Here is a 25,820-nt window from a genome sequence, read left to right as displayed (position 1 = left end):
AATCTTCTTTTTCTCTTAGATATATATAAAAATTGTTTTAATTATATTAGTTTAAATTACATAAAACCAATCATAACCTAACATTATTATTTTAATTTCAATATTCCTTGTTCTTAAAATAGCAGCAAGAAAATTATAAATAACAAAAGAAAATAGCTAGAAACCTACAAAAAAAGTAAACCTCTTCTTGATGATTGCTGGAGTGATGTTATCATATTTGTTGTTGTTGTTCCTTTTTATTTGGAGTTTATTTGTTGTTGTTTTTCAATTTGGCCTGCCATTTTATTCTAACAGCAGCTAAATAGTTTGTGTAGTTTTATAAAGTAAATTATGTTGTAGTAGTTGTTGTTGTGGCTTAACGTAGTTGGCCGTTGTGGTTGTTGTGGATGTTTTTGTCGTTATTATTGTATAAGCATTTCATCTTTGAGTTTCTTTAAACCAGCTTGTACATAACGAAAAACTTCATAGACATTGCTGTGCAGGGTTAATGGACCATTTTCATGATCCAATGCAATAAAGAAATCTGTAAAGAGAAAGGGGATGAAAAATATTGAATAAGTCGTTATCATCACATATAATCAAATTAATCTTAGAAAATAAACATTATAGGAACTTGAGAACGTTCAAAATATAATCGCAAATGTTAGAAATTGTGACTTGATAGACAAGTAAGTGATTTCACTCATATGAATGATATGGGACCTAATTTTTATAGCCTTTATATACCGAATATAGAACAGGAGTCTCCTTCACATCCACTGAAGTTGAGACAATATCATTATCTCCAATCGAATAATGTTAAAGATGCTTGGTGTAAACATTGTTGTTGTAGTAACGCAAATATGTTGTCCATAAAGAATCAAGAGACATGTGAGTGGGGTTAGCTGGACAACCAACGGCTACATCATCCGGATCTTTACTGGGTTGAAATCAAGCTGACTTCCCTACCGTCAGTTGCTTGGCAAATGACTGCAAATGTGTGAAGTATTATGTTTCTTAACGCCGTAGTGCTTAACAACCTACGCGTTTCAAAAAGTCAACCAGTAAGGAAAGGATCAAAGTCGGGCGGGGCCGACTATATGATACCCTACACCACTGTGAATATGTAAAATATATATGTGAGCTATATCCCAATCTTAACCGATTTCGATATAATTTGGCACATTTATTTCCAGAGTTCAGTCACACATTCAAAATTTCATTGAAATCGGACTTACGAGTATATAGCGTGTTTGGTGCAGAAAATACGCGAAATAGGCCGAAAAAATATATGGGAGCTATATCCAAATCTGAACCGATTTCGACATAATTTGGCACACTTATTTCTAGACCGAATTCAGTCAAACATTCCAAATTTCATCAAAATCGGACGTATATATATGGGAGCTATATTCAAATCGGAATCGATTTCGGTATTATTTGGCACAATTATTGTTAGTCCGAATTCAGTCACACATTCAAAATTTCATTAAAATCGGACTTATATAGCGTTTTGGTGCAGCAAATACGCGAAATCGGCCGAAAAAATATATGGAAGCTATATCCAAATCTGAATCGATTTCGATATAATTTGGCACATTTATTGTTAGACCGAATTCAATCACACATTCCAAATTTCATCAAAATCGGCCGTATATAGAATGTTTGGTGCAGCAAATACGTGAAATCGGGCGAAAATATATATGGAAGCTATATCCAAATCTCAACCGATTTCGATATAATTTGGCACACTTATTTCTAGACCGAATTCAGTCAAACATTCAAAGTTTTATCAAAATCGGACGTATATAGCGTGTTTGGTGCAGCAAATACGTCAAATCGGCCGAAAATATATATGGGAGCTATATCCAAATCTGAAACGATTTTCACCAAAAGCAATAGCGTCCTTCCTATTACTAAAAAAGTTATAGTTTCCAAGTTTTAGCTGAATCGGACAAAAAATGCGACCTGTACGTTGCGAACAAAAATACATGGACAGACGGACGGACATGCATAAATCGACTCAGAAAGTGATTATCAGCCCTATTTTGAACGCATGGGAGTTGGGAATTTTTTCCCATTCCCACATTTTCGTATTCTGAACAAAATTTTGTGGGAGTTTTTTTCCCATTTCCCATCTCCCCTCATTCTGAATGAAGTTCGAATTGGGAATTTGTTCCCATGGGAAAAAAGTATACATTCTCTATCTTGAATTGTGGGAGAATTTTGTGTCTTTTTGTGGGAAAAATCTCCCCAGCAAACAGTGTGGGAGTTTGAAAAAAAAATTCAAGAAATTTCATATTTTTATGAAATTTCATATTTTAAGACATCTACACGACAAAATTATTGCAAATATTTATAATCGCCATGTGTTTGCTTAATAAAAGCATACAAAATGTACTGTAAAATATGTCATTAGTAGACTTCGGATTTTGCATATTCTTATATGATACAAAAACCTGCAAGAATCTAACATGTTTTACACCGATAAAAAATTTTCCTTTATGTTATCGAACAAAACAAAAAAAGTAGTAAAAATTAGTAGATGTTTGTAGTTCTGGAACAGACCATATGTATTGAAATACGAGAAAAAGAGTCATGGTTGATTCTATTAACGCAGAACAAGTAAAAACAAATCAATTTCAAAAGAATTTTTGGCAATAATTATTAAAATATATTGGAAAATAACCATAATATACAATCTTTACAACTTTTATTCATTTTCGTAATATAACTTTCGGGTTTTTTAAATCAGACGACCAACGTTCTATTGAAAACGTGTTAGTCTCCTCAACGACACGACAAACATCACAGGCGTACATACATATATGCCAAATTATTGCAATGCTATTCCATTTTCCGAAATGCCTTTTCTTGAATAGGATCGTTATTTTTGAACGTAGAAGCTTGAAATTTTGCAAGGGCATGTGTTTTAGTTTTAGATTCAATCACAAACATATTTTATTATTATTATTATTTTTTTTTTTTTTTTGAGATACGTCTTCGGATATTTATGGTGACGATATGTAATAACAAGCAAAAATATGTAATAATCGAGAAAAATATCCGAACTTATCTTTTTGAATTTTTTTAAAAATATGCAAAATACGAGTTCTAGCGATCATTAGGAATAAGTAAAACTAGCGATATACTCGTTAAACCCCTAACTAATATTACTCGGTATCAACATACAATTTTTAAATTCGTTACAAACTTAAAAAGTTCCTATTACTTTTTACATAAAAATTATGTTTGCCTACTAATTAAAAAATGCTTACACCAATTCGCACAATCTGAAGAAAATGTACACATCGTTGACTCCATTCACTTAAAAAATCTATAAATCAATGCACGGTTGTTGAATTAAGTAAGTTGTGCTTTTGCTAATCTAATTCAAAAACCGCGAATTCAATGCAAATAGGCATTTTGTATTACAAAACAAAATTACAGCCCCCTAAAAGTATGCTATCATAATTTGGTGTAACTAATTTCGAATTTCGAAAATTCAATTCCCATGATTTGATGTTCCCACGTCGTTGAGAATATGGAAAACGTGGGAATGGGAAATTTCGCTCCCATGGGAAACAGTTCCCATGGGAATGTTCAGAATAGGGCTGTATATGTATATCCCCAAAAGGAACTATGGGTCTATTTCGTTTCCTTTTGTATGTTACATACAAATGCACAAAGACATAATACCCCTTACCACTGTGTGGTGTAGGGTATAAAAATATGCGTTTTTAACGCCGGTAAAAAGCAAACATCTATAATTTTTATTTCTGACGCATTTAGTTGAATTTTCGAGGAACAATGCAACAGAAATATTGGCTGACTTCCATATCGTCAGTTGTTTTACAAATTACTGAAAATGTTCCAAGTATTATGTTTCTTAACGCCGTTGCAATTAACAACTACGAAGCTACGTGTTTCATCAAAATATCAAAAACACGCATTTTCAACGCAGGTAAAAAGCAAACATGTATCATTTATATTTCTGATACATTTCGTTGCATTTTCGAGGAACAATGTATTAGTGTGCAACTGAAATATTTTGACGAAGTTTGAGCAGCACAAAGCAAATGACGATACGGAAGTCAGCCATTTTGACTAAGTTTAAACAACACAAAACAAATGACGATACGAAAGTCTGCCTCACTGTATTTGGCAGCTGTCATTTTTTGCTGCGATGGATGGGGGATGGTCTCCGAATACGACATTCACACTGTACCCTTTGTAAGGCCTGCGCAACTGCATCAGTATAAATGCTATTCAAGTCTGCCTGATAGGCTCGTTAATCTAGAGGTTCTCGTTTATATCTTTGGACCTCTATCCCCAGATCAAATTAGGATCTACTCAGACATGCCTGGGTGGGGGAAGCCTATCCATTGGGGGAAGCCTGATGCTCTCGGCGGTTACATCTCATCTCCTCAAGTAGATGGTCCGTCCACTGGTGTCATGAAGAGGCACCCTGTTGCGGTCCTAAGGGAGGCATTCTGACAGGTTTGAATATTCATCCACTGCGTGGCTCTAAAATTTGCATACCACACTGGATCCGCATAGCTTATCACAGACCGGTCTATTACCTTGTTTTTCATCTCTACTTCTTTCCTTGTCGGGCTTTAGTAGCGGGACCACCCTGCCCAACTTTCCAGGCTTCTGGTACAATATAGGTGGCTAATGATATATTGAGGAGACTTGAAATACTCAACTCTGGGCGAAAGAATTACCATTGATATTCCGTGTGGGCCCAAATCTTTGGATGATTTCGCGTTTCGGATGACGCCCATCGTAAATTGTGGTGCTACCTCCTCTTCCGGAAGGCCTCCCTCATACACCTCTTCGTCATATCACTCTCGGGGAGCTCTATGAACTGCCGGTTAAAATAACACGCCCACCTCTTTGGGTCAGTTATTGTCACAGCCGTTCTGTCATCTTTCTTTCCCGAACTCTAGAGTGATTTAACCGCTGCCCACAATTTAAGTTGCATTGCTTCAGGTGGTCTAGCCACTTTTTCCGCTTATGTTCGCCTACTAGCCTGATGTCTTCAAAAGTAAGATCTCTACACATTGGGTCTTCAGTGTTCGTACGACGAAGCTCATCACGCTCATCTGCTAGTTCCGTGTTTGTGTTCGTGCAAAAGTTGTGGGTTAGTTTCCTGATTTTTTTTTTCGATTGAGGAGGTGCACAATTTCATAGCTCTCTTCACCTGCTGCAAAAGTTTTAGAATTCCTGTTGCTACCGTTTCTGACAGAGCACTTCTATTTTGCTACCCACTCACATTGTTTAAGGCAAGTCGCCGTGGTGCAGTGGTAGGAACGTCCGCCTTGCACTCCGAAGGTCTGCGGTTCATTCCCTGACCAGAACATAAACATTTTCGGCGGTAGCAATGAAAAAAGTCTCTATAAGTGGTGTCGTAAGACATGCCGTTCGGAATCGGTGATAAAAAGTAGAGTTCATATCATTGAGCCAATAGGGGCTATTCTGAATGAAAACTCCCTGTGGGTTATCTCACTTTCTCCTTTAAGTTGAAACGGCAGAGAGAAAAAACTCACGGAGAGTTTTAATTCAGAATAAACTCCGATGTGAATCGGCTGATATAAGGAGTACCGCAAAACGTAGCTTTTTATCGATTTTCTTTAAACCTTATCCTGAGATTGACAATTGCCGCAAGGAAACTTGCCTAATGGACTAATATTCATGATTGCTCTGAATGTCTCTGTTTCTGTATGAGCTGATATAGGACCAGTTGCAACTGATATTGATTGAAGTCGTGCACCTGACTTTCTAACCCTTCTTACACATTACCCCCATCTTCCTTTCTTATGGCTATATCACACCAAACGCTTTTTCACATGTATGACATCAGCTGGTCTGTATATTAGTATATCCAAAGTGACAACATACATGTTAAAAAGCATATGTTGTGATATAGCCATCCATAATTCCGATCCTATCAGCCGTAAACCGGTTTGGACCAACCTTGGCTTTATCGTTGCCCAAAGAGATCGCCGGGTCGCCAACCATTTTATTACTAATTTGTAATGGACTTGTAGCAAGTACAGCTGTAGGTTGGATGGTATCCACACCTAATTCTGCTGTACCACAATCGCTTGATCTCGACATCCTTTATCATATTTTTTTCTCTCCCAAGCATGTGTAGTGTCCCCAATTGCCTTGTTCCGGAGGTGATTTTCACACCTAAACACTTTTTTCGTTTATGCTCTCCTTTGAGACGATTATATGATACCACTAGCAGAAAATTAGAATTCGGCTGACAAACTTATGAAATGAAGCCAACACATGAACTTTAACCACCGCTGAGAAAAATGTTGCCTGGTCGACTCTCGCCGACACTGTCTGAAATTTCTTGACGATAAAGCCATTTTTTAGGGATAAAATAGGAGGGATATGGACATTTCCCATTTCTGCCTCGGTACAGGCAAACTGCCACGAATTTTCAGTTAATAGAAAAATTAAGCAGATATCACAGCCAGACTATAGTGGTTCTGTGACCTTGTCTATCCTAGCCACAATTGATCGTATAGTATTGGTGATGACCTAGAGGTAAATCCATATAACGTATTCCTTCCTAGATCTAGAACTTTCAGGGGACAGTAAATAACGTATGCTATCATTTGAGTAAATTTCTCGATTTCCTTACGTATAATACGAGTTTTAGGTAACTACTACTTTTATAAAAAATTATTAACTTATTTTTATACATACCGGTAAGATTGCCTTGTCTTACTAAACGATCGGCTTGATCCCATAATTCATGACTACTGGCTAAGTAATTGAAAAATTGATTTTGCTGTTGTAAAGCTGAGTGTATATCTTGAGGCACTATTTTACCGGGCGGTGTATTTGAACCAGAACCCTGTGAAAAATCAAAGAACAACAATAATAGTATGAAAATGTGGTAAACTGACAAAAATACACAAAACTCACCTGTGAACCTACCGAATTAGACGGGGATATTGATGATGGTGTATTACCATTAATAATATCACCTTTACCGGACTTAAAGAAATCCGTACATATTGTATTGACTTGGCGACAGAAACCTCTTTTCAGTTTATATAACTTGAGAGATATCAAGGATTGGCAGCGGAGACTGTTATAAGAAATATAATTAATATGGAATATAAAAAAAAGAGAATTTATGTTTTGTGTTTGGTTATTGTATTACCTTAATATAGCATATTTATTAAGGGTACCAGTTTGATTGGTCGATGACACTTGTTGTAACTGGCGAAATTTTGAGGAAATATATCTAAAGAGGAGTAAAAGTGGTGGAAAATATGCATGTAAATAATTCAGCATTCCTTTCAATGTCTTGCGAAAAAGGAAATCTATGCACTTTACTCACTTAATCAATGACAATGTGTCCCTGTACATAGTCCAGGCTGGATCTTCCGAACGACTATGTTGTTCCATAGCCGCTCCTGAGAGTAGGAAATAGACAACTGCCTCTAAATATAATGCCACCTGATTGAATGTATTCTGTTCACGATCGGCAGCGTGTTTTCTTTGCACAGCCTCTTGTAGGAATTTACAATCCTTGGTTCTGCAAAGTAGTAAAATGAAAATTGTTCATAAAAATTCATTTCAACAAAACAAAAAATAAAATACAAAGGTCACAAAATGAAAATGTAAAATGAATGGGAAAATGAAAAACAAAAAAGAAATAATAAAACTTGGTTGGTTGGATTACTTTGGTAAAGAATTTTGAAATTTGGCCAAAACGGATGGATTTGTGGTGTTGTTGTTGTTTTTGGTGGAGTAGGTAGAGGAGGTCGAATATTCAAGAAATGATTCCGCAACAAACCTGAATTCATCGCTAAGAGCTTCTTCGTCCCGTTCAAAATAGGAACGGTATATGACTTGAGGTGTTGTTGCTGTACTTGGTGGACCACTGTTGTTGCTGGCAGCTGTTGCCGTCGATGATAAGTTTGTGGCGACAGCATTATCATTGCTGGAGGTGGTGGTGCTATTTGCCGTTGCTACTACAGCTGTTGCTGTTGCATTAGGATCTCCTGTTAAAGAGGATTCGGAGCTGCTTGGTATCGTATGTAGTCCAACATTGGCTGGCGGTGGCATAATTGATGTTGCTGACGAATCCGTATCCATGGGTGTTGTATTATTGTTGTTTTGTAAATGCGCGGGATTGGCAGTGTTTGTAACATTAGTACTGGTCTCAAGGATAGCATTATGGTTACTACTGCTCTTATCAATGTTGTTTCCATACGTTTTATCGGATTGTTCTTCCGGCTTTTGGGGTTGTTGTTGAGATTTTTCAGAATCTAACCGTTCATGATTCGTGGGAGGATATTGTTGGGCATCCTTCTAAAAAGAATAAAAGAAATATATATTTTTAAAATATGGTTGTGTTTTTCTATAATTTAAAATATACATACCTGCATTTGCGTATTATTATCTAACCGCTCTGCATCCAGAGAATCTTTTGTTGCAGGTTTCAAAGAATCCATCATCACATCTTTTGCTTTATCCAAACTATCGCCACCACCATCATTTGCCATCAACTGTTTATCTTTTTCATTAGTTCCAAGCATAGCTGTAACGGAGGCATTCGTATCCTTATCCTTATCTTTGTCTTTGTTGTCTTTTTCCTTGTCTTTATCCTTGTCTCTCTCCTTTTCCTTTTTCCGTTTCTTCTCTTTGTAGGGACTTGAGCTCGAACTAGAACTACGTTTACGTCGTGGTTTAGCATCAATTAACATTGCCTCAGTATTTGGTGAACATAGGGTTGCGGATTTTTCTGACATTTTGTCTAAATCACTGGGTTTTAAATCCTGTTTGAGCATTAAAAGTTCTTGTTTGATCACTGCTGGATCTGTGGATGCAGCATCTGTTTTGAATTTAGTCTCGGTATAGTCCATTGAATCAGGTTCATGTTTTATGATTTGTTCATGTTTAACAATGGGTCCTAATTTTCCACCACATCCGCCACTCGGCGAGGCATAACCTCTAGCCATAGCTGTTACCGAACTATAACCATTAGGTGGTCCAGGAGGCAGTAAATGAGAGCCGAGATCTTTGGGCGTTGAACCACCGCCACATATGCTACCATCCGTTGAACGGCTGCTAAGGCGACCGGGATTTATAACACCCAAATCTTTGGCAATATCATGTAGACTTTCACGGGAATGGGAAAGTTCTCTTTCGGATGTGATAATGGAGGTGCCGCCGGCTTGCAAGGGAGTACGATTACCAGTGCTACGTGGGGTAACACTCCCGCTACCACCGCCTGATTTCAATCGCATTTGTGTGTTACACGAATGCATATCAGCATTGAGTATTGTCTCGTGATCATAAATGGGAGTGCGTCCAGCGCTAGCGGGTGTTAAATAAGGTTGACTACTACTTGAAGCAGCATCACGACCATATAGACGATAAGTGTTGGCATGCCATTCTGCGGGAATAGGTAACAAACGAGAGAGATCAATTTTGCATATAAGCGAAGTTGGCAAACGTGATGATGATGAAGGTGGCGGTACTACTATTCCCGTTGCTGCGGGAGAAGCTGAAGGTGTAGTATTCACCGTGACAGAGCTTGACGAATTAATAGTAGCGGCGGGACCTATCGGGGGTGTGGGTGTAGGTGTCCTCGTTGTGGGCGGAGTTCTTGTTGGCGTTCTTGTTGGAGTCTTTATGCGCTGTTGTAATTTCCGTTCAGCACTTGTGGTGACACGATCGAAAGGAACCCGATCAGGCGTTCGATGTGATCCCGTGCCCATTAAACTGCCTGCGGTCAAAACCTGAGTAGCCAATGGTGGCAAAGGCAAAGATCTGGGCGATCTCAATTGACCGCCCGGAGTCAAACGAGGTGATTGTGCTGTGGGTGTGTGGCCTGCAGCTGCAGCAAGATTTTCTTGTGATCCTCTTAAGGCAGGTGAAATGTGCTTTTGCATTTGCTGTTGTTGCTGCTGTTCCTCCGATTGGTCAACAATGAGAACTTGACCTTGTTTCTTGGCACCACCTTCATTGGAAGTCTTAAAGATGCGTGTTAGGGTGCTGATTTTATTTTTATCACTTTTGGGTTTATCACGTTTGAGTTTCTAAATGGGAATAAGAGAGAGAATTAGTGTCAACACGAACATAAAAAAAAACTAAATTTGTATTTACCTTTTCTTTCCTAGCCTCTCCAGAATCCGAATCGGAATTATCTTCTGCACTCGATTCAGAAGAAAAGGCACTAGAACATGGTGTTTGTTTACGACTTCGGCTGGACAAAGCACTTGAAACTTTATAGGGTGATTGTTGGTTTACAGAGCGTTGTGAGGAACCTCCACTAGTCGTACCACCACCAGCAGAACCATTGCTTGCTACGGCACCTACACCACCAATAGACTGTGATGTTGCTGCTGCAGTTTGTTGATTGGCAAAATTTGCCGAAGGTACAAAATCTTCTGCAGAAGATTCCGACGATGAAGAGGACGGCGATGATAAGCAAATGTTGTTAACTTTTGTTGAGGATGCCGTTGATAAATCTTCCAATGATGATTTACGTGTATTTAGTTTCTTAACAATACGTTTTGGTGGTGCTGCCGACTTGATTGATGCTGTATCACCAGGCTTTTGCAAAGCCTTTGTGGCAACATTCTCTTCATCAGATGATGATGAAGAGGCCGTTGCGCCTGATTCTGATGGTTTTTTAGTAGGTTCTTCATTTTCAGAATCGGATGAAGAACATGAAGATTTAGAGTTTGAAAATGATGAAGAATCTGAAGATGAACTGGAGTCGTCACTAGTGGAAGTCTTTATTGCAGTTTCATTTATCTGTGGCGTTAGTACAGCAGGCGGAGGCGGTGTCGCCTTAACTGCAGCTGGTGATGTAACTAGTTGTTTAATTGGTGTGGTTGTAATGGGAGGCACTACCATGGAGTCTTGCAGGGCCAAGGTATTTGTGGAACTTAATCTTGACATTCGTCGGCGTGCTGTTACCGTGGCCGTTGATTCCTTGCTGGTGGGTGTTGTTGCGGGGGCAATTGGTGGTTTCTTGGTGCTGATATCTTTTTTGGCGGTTAATGTTGGTCCCTTGGCGGCTGTTGCTACAGCAGCTGTAGCAGGTGCAGGTGCACTGGAATTGCCACTGCTACTGCTCGGTGTTGTGGCAGTTTTGCGCGGTCGGCCTCTGCCCTTCTTTGTACCACCAGGTGTTGTCATGGTTTTTGGTACCGCCGTACTGCCACTACTAGCCGGTGATGTCAAACGTTGCTTATTTACATTATCCGATTCTTCATCACTGGTGTCAGGTGGCAATACGGTATTTTGTTGTTGCTTCAGTTTCTTGCGAGGTTTTTTCGCTCTTGTCGGCGTAGGTGGTATGGGTGCAATAGGCGCTGCCCCTCTGCCATTACTTCCAGAAGACAATGGACCCAATGGTATCATTGTTACTGTATTTGGTAAGGTAGCTTTTTGCATTATTGGAGGTGAACGTGGTAAAGCTGTGATGGCTGCTGGTACACCGGGTATTTGCAGTGTACCACCTGGTCCACGTACCGGTAAACGTTCTCGTGAACCCTCATCACTTGAGTTACTGTCGGAAGATAAATTACTAAATCCCTCCAAGACATCATAAGGCGTCACTGTGGTATGACCTCCGGCTATGACCATCGTTTCATGTTTTATTTGATTCGAATTCATGCTCAAAAAATCGGAGACTTGCTGCTGATTGGAATTTGTACCCAATACTAAGCTAGGATGCGGTGTTGAGGCCTCTTTTTTGATATCAGTCAATATAGGTGAGAGAGTTGTGACGGAGAGACTTGCCGGCGTTTTTCTTGTAGGAAAAGCTGCAGAGGCCGCAGCCAAAACCGGATGCGGGAATGTATCATTTTTAGCACCAGCGCCACCATCTTTTTTGCCTCTTGATCTTCTTGACGATCGAACGATGTCTTTATTGCCAACGTTATCATTTTCTTCGTCATCTTCATCATCGTCATTTTCATCGAGCATAGATTCGTTCTTGATGTTTGTTAACTGTTGTGGAGGTTCGGGTATAATTTGGGCACCACCCCTCAGGGTAATAATGTTAGCTACATTCATGGGATTAACGGAATTCGCTACGGCCCCCGCAGATGGTGATACCACATCTTGTGTGGGCGTTTGATGTTGTGGTGCCTTATTGAAATAACGACTCAGCTGCCATTTGGTAGTATTCGATGGTGAGGGGGTTTTATTCGATGATGATGAAGAAGAACCACCAGAAGGTGGAGCTGATGAGCCCAACCCCGAAGAACTACTCGCTGTGGAACCTGGACCAATTTTCTTTTTCGAAGCCAAAGAACTTGACATTTGTTGTTGATGTTGTTGTTGAGTCGCAGCTGGAATAATGCTATGGTTTGTTTCACTTTTCGATGATTCACTACCAGATTCGCTAGAATCGGAAGGAGAACTATCACTAGAATTTACAGCTGAATGAGGGGATGGTGGTTTTACACGATCATCATCCGATTCGGAAAGTTCTAAATCATTTTCCAATGTATTATTGCGACTTTCTATAGGTGGGGGTGTGGGTTTCTCAGATTTGAAGGGTTTTAGAAAACCAGTATCCTTAGGTCGACCCATTAAAGGTGATAGTGGCACTGTAGGTGATGATGTTATGGCAGCATATGATGAAGAAGACGACAACGACGACTGCCCAGTGGAAGAGGAGGTAGATGTCATATTACTAATGGCTGAAGAGGCATTGGCGGCAGGTGGTGGTGCTATATATGTGCTGGAGGGTGCGGAAGAAGAGTAAGAGGATGACATTGATGATGATAAATTATTAGAGGCAGATTGTGTAGAAGGCATCTGTGTTGCTGATGTTGCTGCTGTTGATAGGGGAGGCACAAATCTAGGAGCTGGCATATCGTTGCGTGGCGGCGAATCCAATGGTTCGATCAAACTACTACCTCCCTTAGCCGAAATATCAAAGCTATATTTGTGCTTATTCGGCTCATTGAGATTATAGTTTTCCATTAGAGTATTGTGCGGTGTGGCATCGATGCCAGTTAGCATTTTAGGAGGACGAAATGCTGATGTTACTTTATGAAGTATTTCTTTGATATCGTTTTCCTGAAAATGAAAAAAAAACCAAATGTAGAATTATTAAGGAAAAAGTAATGGCAGGACATGATATGGAGCTAATGTTAACAACTATGATATATCGTACACGTTCCGGATCAATAGTAATAAGCGACTCTACAATCTCTATGAAAACGGGGTTAATGTCGTTAACTGCTGTTCTCAAACCATAACATAACACAAATTCCCAGCCCTTCCTTCCTAAAGATAGTTACTTTCCAAAGAGGTAAACTTGACTTGTGATAACTCCTAACTCTTCATCTACACTCCTAATCAAGATTCCAGAAACACAATGCGCCAGATTCTCTCGTTGGTATTACTGACGTAAAAGTTAAAACAATGTGAAGTTTAGCTAATCGGAAGGGTTTCACTTATCTCTTCTCCGCTTTAATGGGATAACTTCAACAAGTTTGATGAATTGTATTGCAATTCTACTACTCACTATTCAGGCACTGTATAAACATAAAGCCATTGCCTATTGCGATTCAATAAAATCTACACGCAATGACCTATATATGGAACAAATTACGATTCAATAAAATCTACACGCAATGACCTATATATGGAACAAGTTCCGATTACATGTTCTTGGAAAAACTGACGTTTGATTGGGACTGCGAACTTAGGGACTATGAAATAGTCCTTCAATTGCTATTCGTACAAAATTTTCTGTAGAAATATTTAATATTACCAACTTTTTTACATGTCCTATGGATATCCCCTCATCGGATGACCTTTAACTTAAACTATTATGTAACCTTAACCTAACTTTTTTCGCACATAAAATTACGCTGAAAGGGTCCTCAACGGTCTACCATTTTAACTTACCTCATTAAATGCTGGTTTTTGGCGTTGTTTTGGTATCGAAGGTTGTGAGAAACGGCCATTGAGCGTCGCTGACGATGATGATGCCGCAGCTGGTGGCGGTCCCAGATATGATTTCTCAGACGACGAAGATGATGATGACGTTTGACGTCCATTTGGCATATGTGTCGAGGAGGGGGGCAACAAGGAACCTGGTGGGCCTTTGGGTGGCGCCATTCCACTACTTGAACGATTCACTGGTTGCCCAGGATAGCCACCACGTCCATTGTAAGGTGGTTTATTATCAGCCTGTTTGACATAAGGCGCTTGTCTTAATTGCTGTTGATGTTGATAGTGATGTGACGGCGGTGGTTGTTGTGATTGTGGTGGAGGCGGTGGCGGCAAACGTGATGATGATGAGGAGGACGACGACATTGGTGATATTAGCGATGATGATGCTGGACTTGTGGGCACAATACCAGGTAGCACCGCGTTAGCAGGCATTTGCCGATGCCCCGAATTTGAAATGCCCACCGTATAAAGACTAATGAAATCTTTGACTTTGGAATAGTCACCCAATTTGGCAGCAATGTCATCGTCATCTTCGGATGGATTTACTCGACGAGGTTCAGAAAATAGTGCTACCTCGCGATTTGATGACGATGATGCTTGCACTTGCTGCCTTTCCGATTTTTCACGTTCTCTTCGTATTTTTCGTTCATATTCATAGTCATCCATGCTAGAAGAAAGTTCACAAAACACAAAAAAGAGAAAGTTAATAACAATTAAAAGATCAACGCGAGAAACAACAAGAAAATACAAAAATACATTTACACACACAACAATTTTGTTATAATTACCCAAAAAATTCTTTAAAAAAGTTGCATTAAAATTATTAAATTTAATTTATACCCTAAAATAATCTGATCTTATATTATTGGGACAATCATCATACTAGTAGCACACAGCAGCGCAGCACTAGGCACAATATAAAATACTCCCTTGGGAATCTTGCTTATTAAATAGGGGTGGGTTTGTTATACCGTGTACGACGTACGTACTATGAACTCTTCATTCGTGTATTACCTGCATCAATGGTTTTCTCAATTATTTGTTCTAAAGATAAAATTTTATGAAAGTATTTACAGCATTAGATTTGCAAATTTTTGTGTGTTTTAACAATTTTCTTAAAATTCATTTAATGTTTCTTGTTTTATTTCTTTAAACAAACAATATCAATTAAAACACTATACACAATCGGTATCTGCCATTTTTGATTTATCGCGAACGATTTTAACAAAAGAAGATGCATCCAAAAAATTCTATAACAATGATTGATAGAAAAAAAAAAACATATGTTCGTGCTATTTCATGTAAACAACCCATCGTCTGCTGTCATTCACAATTATTGCCGTAAGTGTGGTTATGTCATCATTGTGAATGTTTTAGCACAAGCATGGTTGTATTTGAGAGAATTTTATTGACAGCGATAAGGGAAGTTGCCTCATTAATGATCGTTTTTTGACAGAACATGAAAAATGACAAAATGCAGTAGAAATACATACATACATCGAGTATGTAAACAATTTAAATGTCGTTGTTACAAAAAAAAAAATTTATGTTATTCAAGAGTCAACCAAGTGGCCTTTAGTATAGGCTGGATTTTAAAATGCAAAAACGGATAAATACATAAATCTGTAGTGCAATTCTGTAACTAACTTTTTGAGTTACCGACAAAAATCGGTAAAACTAAAACGCAAAATGTTGAATGAAAAGTATCAATGAAAGTTGACAGCACTGTTGTTATCGGTAGGACTAGTACGTTTAGACTTATACATCCACTCGATTTATAATGTCAATTCCATAGTATATACGTCAAATTAATCGTAGTTCTGAATCCAGTGTATTTTATTTGACGTATATTCTATGGAATTGACAGTTTAAATCATAGTACAAGTTCATAGTCTAACAGGTGTTTCAGCGACAGATTTATTTTGGTTGTTAATTTACCAAAAAATTTCGTTAATAACCCAAATTATAAGCATTTTAATTGTACCAATTTTTGTCGGTAACTTGAAAAATTTTTTACAGAATTCCGCTACTGGCGCTTTTTTGGTGTTTTCCCTTTATGAGTTGCCACATAATTTTGATAGATGCAATTTTTCATAGTGGTCACACTGTACAATAGCTTTGTTCCTTTACTTTTATAATTGTAAAAGTAGCAAAAGAGAGAAGTTCTCTCTTCTCTCAGAAAGCTTTGAAAATTGCTCTCACGTAACAAGTTTTGCACAAAAGTAAAGAAACAGAAAAATAGTAGATCTGGCAGCAATGACAAAAAAATACATTGCTGCTTTAAAAAAAATAAATTTCACTGTTTTTTATTTTTTTAGTTCACTGGTTTAAATTTTTATTATTTTATTTATTTTTATTTTGCTTTGACAAAGCGGGTTGTTTTTCTTTTTTCCTTTTGCCTTTATTGTCAAATAAATGTCAAATCGTCAGTTTGACGGATTTTCCACTTTTTATTTGTCGAGCAGAAGGTAGTAAAAGAGAAAGCCAATTTGGCTCTCTCCTCCTTTAATTCTCTTAAAAATTGCTTCCAGGTTTACTACTTTTTGGGGTTAAGGAACGCTTTCCGAGTTAAAAATGGTAAAACTTGAAGAAACTTTAACGTAAAGAAACAAAGCTAATGATGTAAAGTATCCATCACTTAAATGAGCTTTGTTCCTTTACTTTTTTAATGGTAAGGGTGGTAAAAGAGAAAAGTGTCAAAATTGCTCAAAATTGCTCTCTCATGAACATTTTTACCAGAAAAGTAAAGGAACGGAAAAATGGTAGATCTGGCAGTAATGTCAAAAAGAAACATAACAAATCAACTTTCGTCTTTTATTTCACAGTTTTTAATTTAGTTTTGTCAGCGTTCAACTTTTTCTTCTGTTTTTCGTCCATTTTCTTTTTCATTGTGAAATAATCGTCAAACAAAAGTCGAAAAATCAGTTCTGCCATTTTTTACCTGTAGAAATTTTGCTGGTAGCCTGTGGTAGTAGAGAAAGCCACTCTCACTCTCTTAAAAATTGCTTCCAGTTTTGCCACTTTTCGGGGTTAAGGAACGCTTTGCAGGTTAAAAATGGTAACAAATGGCAAAAATGGTAACCTCAGGTAAGTAAAGAAACACAGCTATGGTAAACATAGCAAAAGTAGTGAAGTGGTATGCGGGAAAGCTTTTTATTTTATATGTACAACGCTAGCGTCAATTTGTCATATTTTTTGTTATTGTGAATTATATATATGAAAACGTTAACAAACATTTTGAAGAATTTGCGGTCAAAATAGAGTTGTATTTGAGCTCTTTACACGACCTGTTAAATAGATCTTGTCCCACATCATGGCTCAACAACAACAACTGATTATCATATTAGTAGGCAAAATGTATTATTGTGAATAAATCACAAACCAAATGTAAACAAGCAATTTACTGTAATGTGTTATTGTGACCAAATTAGACGATCAGCTGTTTTTGGCGTTACACCTTAGGCGGCCATCAGACTATCTGTTTTTTCACATGTATGACATCAGCTGTCCTTTATATTAGTATACCCAAAGTAAAAAAGCAAATGGTCTGATGGCCGAATAAGGTGTAATGCTTGGTTTACATTTACGAAATCCACCCGATTTCAACTGTCAAATCCATAGGATAAACGTCAAATGAAATCCAGATGAGATTTCATTTGACGTTTGAGCTATGGTATTGACAGTTGAAATCGAGTGGATTTAGTAAATGTAAACTTAGCATAACGCCAAAAACAGCTGATCTTCATACCAGTTGTCAAAATGCGTTATTGTGAATAAAATCTCATACAAAAAGCGAGCAAATTTGACGTTTGACATGATTTGATGTAACACCTTCTTATTCCACCATGGTTTGGTATCATTAGATGTAACACATTCTTATTTCATCATGCCCCACATCTGCATGTGGGGGCTTCCACTTTAACTGAAATCAGCTGATTCTGCATCAGCTTCTTTACATTCACAATAGTAATGAAAAAGTGTTGTCTTTTCAATTAACATTAAGTTATTGTGAATGATTTAATTCAATGATTTATACAAATTGTAGTTGCTGCTTATATTTTAATAAAACACATGCAATCTTCTATAGACAACAGGGTCAGGGTTGCGGCTAAGAATTGATGACTCGCCTTCATAAAAACAAATACAGAAAAATACAACACTAAATTTATAGATAGAGAGAGTGAAAAAGAGTAAACAAATTTGTTATCCACAGCAAACGAGGTGGGCAAAAATGATCAAGTGCAAATGGAGTAGAATGGGGGGAGGTAAACATTTCTATACAACTCACAAGTGTAGTTATTATGTATTAAGATTAATGCAATAAATAAACGCACATTAAAAATAACAAATCCAATAACAACACACAAAACAAGGCAAGAAGAACAACACATTTATCTAATAAATAACAACAAATATGTACACAGAAATAGTATTCACACGAATTGCAATCATTCCAAAAGTGTGCGAAAAAGTGGGCAATTGATATGCTTTTTAAATCTCACTCTCTTTAAGAAGAAATACATAGGTAGACAATGACACAGAAAACAAGACACGAAACGAAAACCATGATAAAAACAAATACTTAACTTACTTGCAAAGAAAATATTTAAAATAATTGACAATATTTTTTATCTGTTGTGTAAACAGATACTTTGTGTTGTTGCTGTTGATTAGGCTACTGCAGCTGCTGCTGGCTGTTGTTGTGTGTTTCTTTATGTGGTTGTTGTAATTAATTTAATTCCGTTGTTGGTTGATTAATTGTTTTTGCAGCCACAAATAAATTGTATTATGCATGGGGAACAACAACAAAATATACAAATCTCTTGCTAAACAGAGAGAGAGAAAGTGTGTGTGACTAGAAGAGTGAGAGAGAGTGAAAGAAAAAGTGTGTGTGTTTCCTTTGGGGGGCGCCGCAAACGTGGCCAAATAAACAACGAAATTCTTTGGGGGATCCTCTCTCTCTGAATGAGTAATCTTTGGTATTTACGTTTTGTTTTTCTTCTTAAAAACATTAACGTGTTTTTTTGGTTTATTTATAACAAATAAGGGAATTGAATTCCTCTCGTCGTTTATCGTTGTAGATAATATTTAATTAAAAATTTATTATTTTCCAAAAGATTTCTTCTTTGCTTTGGAAACAAATTCTCATAGTTGTTCACATTTTGCTGGGTCATTTTTAACATTCTTGACATTATTGTGAATGGTTGCTTTGGTTTTCTGGTGGAGGTTTAACAAATAGTTTGGGTTTTATTTAGCTTTGCGTGGGAAAATATTGCAGATATTTGCTGTTGTTGTTATTTTTATATTGCTTTAGTAGTTTTAAGGATTCTGTTTGTTTATTTGCGAGTTAATTATTTCTAAATAATTTAGAAAAAGGCATATTTGTTGTTTTTGTTGTTGTCGTTTGTGTGTGTAGATGTGTTTGGTATTAAAACTATTTTTCATAATTGCTGTTAAACCTGAAAATAAGCAAAGAAAGAAAAAATTGGAAAAATAATTAGCCATGATTATTTTTAGCAATAAAAATGAAAATAAATTGGAAAAACAAAGCAATGTATGTTGTCATTTTATGAATAATTAGTATACGAGACGTCACTAATGTTATAAACTAAAAGAATGTTGAAATGTTAAACACGTTACTACTATTTATTAAGTAACGGATGCGTAAACGTGGTGCCTTAAGACCGCTATGAGCACGTATAGCTTAATTCACAATAGCTGTGCAAATACAACTTGGATTCGGTTTAAATTGCGCCCAAAATATGGCGCTAAAAGATGTTTAAAAACAGCTGATGATCAATGTATATTATTGTGAATGATATCACACCTAAAAGGTAAACAAAACAGCCAATTATCATTCTAGTTGTCAAAATGTATTATTGTGAATAAAATCACATGCAAAACATAAACCAATTTTGACGTTTAGACTGATATTGAGCAACTGATGTAACACCTTCTTATTCCGCAATGCCTAAAGGGTAAACCTTGGTGCAATACATAAGGTGAAGCGATTGAGCCAGCTGATTTCACCCAATCTGTCTAATTAGTTGTTTTTACGAATTAATCGTATGAAAACGTAAACAAAAATTATGACAGCTTAAAGTACTTTCAATCAAAATAGTATTGTTATAGTTTCTGGTTCACCTTATTAATTGCATCATGAGGTAAACCACGATAAAATAGTAGGGCGGCGTATAACGGCCAGCTAATAGAATTCAATCAGTCAAACTTAATGTTATTGTGAATTAATTGTATGAAAACGTAAACAAATATTTGACAGCTTTAAGAATTTTCTTGATGTTGCCTTGTTCTGGTACTCTTTACGTGACCTTGGGTGAGTTGTAGTAAACGAAATGTAAACAAAGTTTAACGTCTGTTCTGGATCATGGCGGAATAAGAAAGCGTTACATTAAAAACAGCTGATCGTCATTCTAGGTGTTAAAAGGCATTATTATGAATAAAATCACATGTCAAACGTAAAGAAACAGCTCATTACAATGCATTATTGTTAACAAATTTTGACGTTAGGTATGCTTTATGTAACACCTTTTAATTCAGCAATGGTCTGGACTTTAGCAACTGATGGAACACATTAGCTTCGTTCCAGTACTTTTTTAATGGTAAAATGTTCAAAAGAGAAAACTGTCAAAAATGAGTTCAACGCACACATTTTTCCAAAATGTACGGGAACGGAAAAATGGCAGAAACGTCAAAAAATCTGGAACAAATGTCAAGTCGGCGTGTCAGCGAATCGGAAGCTGGCAAATATGTTGCACATTTTTGCTCGCTCAAATTGTGTAAAAAGTTTCTAAAGAGAAACCATTCAGCGCCATTTTTGTTCAAAGAGAAGTGAACATTTTGCAACTTTTTTGGTGTACGGGAACGCATTTCGGGGAAAAATGTTTAAAATGTGTTAAATGTGTAAAAACTTTTTAGTTCTGGAACGAAGCAATTATTACGTAATGAGCGTTCCCTCAAAAACTAGCTGTAGAAATACAGTATTGTGAATGAAATCAATATACAAAACAAATAGTAATGGGAATGTAAACATACAAATATTGACATTAAGTCCATCAAATGAGTTCCTCCAGTAAATACCATAATTTTAATGTCGAAATCAAGGTCTATATAAGGTCGGACAGTAAGGCCATGTTTATATTATAGTTTTTTGCAGGGTTAACCTTCTTAATGAGGATTTATTTGGCGTATAAGCAAACGAATTGACATTTGAAACCCAGTGGGTTTGTTAAATCCGGTTATATATAAACGTACTATAAGCCCAGCTGTCTATTATGTTTGCTGTCAAACTAAATTATTGTGATTTAAAATAAAAAAATAAAATCTGAATAATGTAAAATTTATGTATTGGCTGAACTAAAAAGTTTTTACAATTTTTACGACTTTTACACATTTTACTCGAAAAAGCGTTCCCGTACACAAAAAAGTTGTAAAATGTTCACTTCTCTTTAAAAAAAAATGACGCAGAATGACGCTCTCTTTAGAAACTTTTTACACGACAAATTTGGGCGAGTAAAAAAATAGTAACATGGTTGCCGGCGTCTGATTGGCTGATACGCCGACTTTGACATTTGTTCCAGTTTTTTGACGTATTTTCCATTTTTCCGTTCCGGAACTATTTCAAAAAACTTGTGTGCAAGAACAAATTTTTTGCAGTTCTCTCTTTTACGAGTTTTACTATTAAAAAGTACGGGAACGAAGCTATTATGTTTACTGTCAAAAGTAGCCCAACTGGCCGACCTTGTGTAGACCTTGGCCGAAATGTTCTACCTAGAGTTGTGTAGTTCCGGAACGAACTAGTTCCAAGGAACTATTCCGGACAAGGAGCTATTGGAACTATATCCGGCTCTTGCATTTATATAGTTCCTTTAGTTCATATAGTTCCAGTCGTGCATTATAGTTCACTTTCTTCTTTAATTCCACAATAATTTCGATCCTTTTCGTTCATCATTCAGATGCGGTCACATTGTGACATAAACGTAAATACGAGGATGTTATTTACGTTTATGTCACAATGCAATTTATTTATTCGCTGCAATTTATTTATTTGTATGTCAATTCATCCAATATGAAATGAAAACAACAAGAAAGTGAAAGATTCGTTAAACTAATTCAGTCTCGGAACTATTTGGAACGAAGGAAATAAAAAGAACGATGGAAGAGAAAGATTCATTGAACTATATCGGTCTCGGAACTACTTGGAACGAAGGAAACAGAAAGAACGATGAAAGAGAAAGATTCAATGAACTATATCGCTCTCGGAACTATGGAACTATATTGAGGAACTAGTTCCTTTTAGGAAAAGGAACTAGAAAGATCGATCCGCTCCAGGAACTAGATTGCCCAACTCTAGTTCTACCATTTTTGTTTACCTTTTTTACTTTGATTCAATCACAATAGTCTGCAATAAGCCCAGCTGACTTCACACATTCTATCAAATTCATTGTTATTGTGAATCAATCGCATGAAAACGTAAACAAAAACAAGTGAGCAAAGGCTATAGTCGGGACGGGGCCGACCATGGGATACCCTACACCACTACCCCTGTGCATAAGTTTTTCACTGGTAATTCTTTTAGGGAATATAATCCGACTACCACCAAAAATAATATGCCTCTTTCTCTCTGGGACCCCCATAAGCAACCAAAATTTCGTGACCATCCGATCAAAATTACGACCTCCCTTGTTTGACCACCTTCGCCAACCTGATTTACACCAATGTAAAGGTAATATTTTCTTCTTCCATTAACAGGCTTTGCCGTTGGAATACCCCTACTAGAAGCCGATATATTCACAAAGAATAAAACTTTGAATTTGTCTCCAACTGAGTTTTTTCCCATTCCGGCCCTTAAATATTATCCGACTATCACCAAAATCAATAGACTTCCTCATCTGTGAGGCCCCCATCTACCCCCAAAATTTCGTCACTATCCGATCAAAATTCCAACTTGTAGCGTGATTACAAAAAATGGAAAAATTGAGTACATTACTGAATTTTGCAATATCTCGGTTTGCTCACTTACGCCAACATACTTTGCATCAATATATACGAGATCTTTTCTTCTTCCATTGACGGGTATTCCTTTTGGAATACTCCAACCAGAAGCGGAGATATTCGCAGAAGAAAAAAACGTTGACTTTTCTCCACATAAGCTTTTCGCTTATTGCGACTCCTGAATATTATCCGACCATCACCAAACTAAATAGGCTTCTTCCTCTGTGGGACCCGCATCAACTCCCAAAAAATTCGTGACGATCCGATCAAAATTGCGACCTGTAGCGTGATTACAAACAAATCGGAAAATGGGATGCATTACCGACTATTGCAATATCTCTGTTATTTGAGCAGCTACGACAACCTACTATACATCGTTGTAAAGGTGATATTTTCTACTTTCCTTGCCAGGTTTTGCTTTTGATATACCTCTTAAAGAAACAGAGATATTGGCTTTGAAATAAAACGTAGACCTTTTCTCCAAATAAGTTTTTGCCATTCCGACCCCTGAATATTATCCGTCCATCATTAAAATCAGTAGGCTTCTTCCTCTGTGGGACCCCCATTAACCCCTAAAATTTCGTGACGATACGATCAAAATTGCGACCTGTGGCGTGATTACAAAAAAATCGGAAAATGGGATGCATTATCGACTATTGCCATATCTCTGCTATTTGACCACCTGCGACAACCTACTTTACATCGTTGTAAAGGTGATATTTTCTACTTTCCTTGTCAGGTTTTGCTTTTGATATACCTCTTAAAGAAACAGTGATATTGGCTTTGAAATAGAATGTTGACTTTTCTCCAAATAAGTGTTTGCCCATTCCGACCCGTAAATATTATCCGACCATCACCAAAATCAATAGGCTTCATCATCTGTGAGACCCGCATTAACCCTCAAATTTTCATGACGATCCGATCAAAATTGCGACCTGTAGCGTGATTTCCAAAAAAATGGATAAATGGGATGTATTACCGACTATTGCGATATATCCGTCATTTGGTTACCTACGCCGACGTAGTTTGCATCATTGTAAAGACGGGATCTTCTACTTTCATAGTCGGGCTTTGCTTTTGGAAAATTTTCAACCAAAGCTGTGATATTCGTCAATATAATTAAAATCGCAAATATGAAAATGGGGGTTTTATTTGCTACTATTGTGATATCTTCGTTGTTTGATTACCTACGAGCACCTACTTTACACCATTAGAAAGGTCATATTTTCTACTTTCATTGTCAGGTTTTGCTTTTGGTATACCCCATATAGAAGCTGAGATATTCGCTTTGGAAAAAAACGTTGTCTTTTTATCCACCTAAGTTTTTTGCCCTTTCCGACCCCTAAATATTATCCGACCATCACCAAAATCAATAGGCTTCTTCCGCTCCGGGACCCCCATCAACATCCAAAATTTCGTGACGATCCGATCAAAATTGCGACCTGTAGCGTGATTACAAGGTTTAGATGGACAGACGGACAGACGGACAGACGGACGGACTGACGGACGGACTGACGGACGGACACACATAGCCAGATCGACTCAGCTCGTCGAGACATTCATTTTGGTATATATAAGTATGGGTCTAAGACCATTATTTCGATGCGTTACAAACTTTTTGGCCAAAACCAACTTATAATACCCTCCCCACATAGTGGTGTAGGGTATAATTATGACAGCTTGATGTACTTTCAATCAAAATAGTTTTTGTTGTTGTAGTTTCTGATTTACCTTATTAATTACATCATGGCCACCTTATAATTTCATCATGGTTCATGGCACAATTAACACCTTCTTATTCCGCCATGGGTCAAACCATGATCAGCTTGTTGTAAGACTTGTCTACTTCTTTTGAAACTTTTCATTTATATTTTTGCGTATGACAGATTTTTGCAGTTAACTACAAGAAAGATTTACACAATCCCAATACAGTTGTGAATGATCAAATAAAATTAGACCTAGGAAGTTTACATATAAACTTTGGCCAAAGACAACTAGGGACTTAACGTGTTTCCAAGCAGTTCAAATCGAGTTGCAAAACTGACTCACCTGCTAAATTTAATAACTGACTTAGATATCTGAGAAAATTTACAACAATTTAACCTCTTATTTAAATTACTGTCAATATCATTCCATAATTGATTTAAATATAATTCCTAAAGGATAACCAAAACTATTGAAAGTTTTCTATTTAAATATAAACATCTACCAGAAATCCCAACAAGAAATAAGAAGAGAGACAAACATGTTTATCTATTTGTTGGCGGTATAACATGCCTTTTCAAAGAATCGTTTTCCAACACCCACTCACGCTTAGAATATCCTTGTTCGCTTGCAATACTTTCGCCCAAGCAGAAACATTAAAGCAACATGTTTTTTTTTTCATTTCACTTATTAAAAATGTATATAGTATAAAAATATAATAATAAAAAAATTTACATAATATTCATGAAATATGTTGATACTATAGTTCTATTTCAGCTAGCCTAAGCATCTACCTAGAATACAACTCATCCTCCAACCATTATGGATCCTCCTATCCTATTTGTGGTTGTGGCACATTTTCATTGCGAATTGCTTGCTGTTGGTTGGTTGACTATTTGTGTGTCTGAGTTTTTAGTATGTCGTCTGATAAAAATTCCACGTTTTGTTTGTTGCTGTTATTTCTTGTTTTTCTTATTTTCTTTTTGTATTCACATTTATAACAAAAAAAAAAAGAAAAAAAAACAGACAGGAAAAAAAGAGCGGCATAATAAAATAATGATATGAATAGGACGTTATAAAGTAGATATAGCCGAGGATGGTGAGAGAGAGAAGACTTTACAAAAAGGACTTTAATAAGCGACAACAAAAATGGAAAT

The 25,820-nt window shown here is 37.0% G+C and overlaps 1 protein-coding gene across 10 annotated transcripts in view; it reads right to left on the bottom strand.

The window, feature by feature from the left end:
• Positions 1-233: 233 nt before the first annotated feature.
• Positions 234-25,820, bottom strand: part of lilli (AF4/FMR2 family member lilliputian) — a 499,970-nt gene continuing 474,383 nt past the window's right edge. For 3 of the 10 annotated variants that reach the window (XM_073967685.1, XM_073967686.1, XM_073967687.1), the window contains 9 exons: positions 13,900-14,614; positions 10,126-13,062; positions 8,397-10,058; positions 7,694-8,325; positions 7,349-7,546; positions 7,169-7,252; positions 6,928-7,093; positions 6,706-6,856; positions 234-523 (listed from right to left, as the gene is read on the bottom strand). In XM_073967685.1, coding sequence (XP_073823786.1) covers positions 402-523; positions 6,706-6,856; positions 6,928-7,093; positions 7,169-7,252; positions 7,349-7,546; positions 7,694-8,325; positions 8,397-10,058; positions 10,126-13,062; positions 13,900-14,614 — 6,667 coding nt within the window. In that variant the 3' untranslated portion in view covers positions 234-401. Of the gene's footprint in view, positions 524-6,705; positions 6,857-6,927; positions 7,094-7,168; positions 7,253-7,348; positions 7,547-7,693; positions 8,326-8,396; positions 10,059-10,125; positions 13,063-13,899; positions 14,615-14,961; positions 15,268-18,538; positions 19,407-25,820 lie in introns of those variants that run through there. The other 7 variants (XM_073967690.1, XM_073967689.1, XM_073967691.1 and 4 more) reach the window with 7 other exon arrangements.

Source organism: Musca autumnalis, unplaced genomic scaffold (genome assembly GCF_047663935.1).
Source record: "Musca autumnalis isolate F117 unplaced genomic scaffold, ASM4766393v1 scaffold_2, whole genome shotgun sequence".
NCBI classification, from domain to species: Eukaryota; Metazoa; Arthropoda; class Insecta; order Diptera; family Muscidae; genus Musca; species Musca autumnalis.
This window is presented reverse-complemented; position numbering and strand designations above follow the sequence as displayed.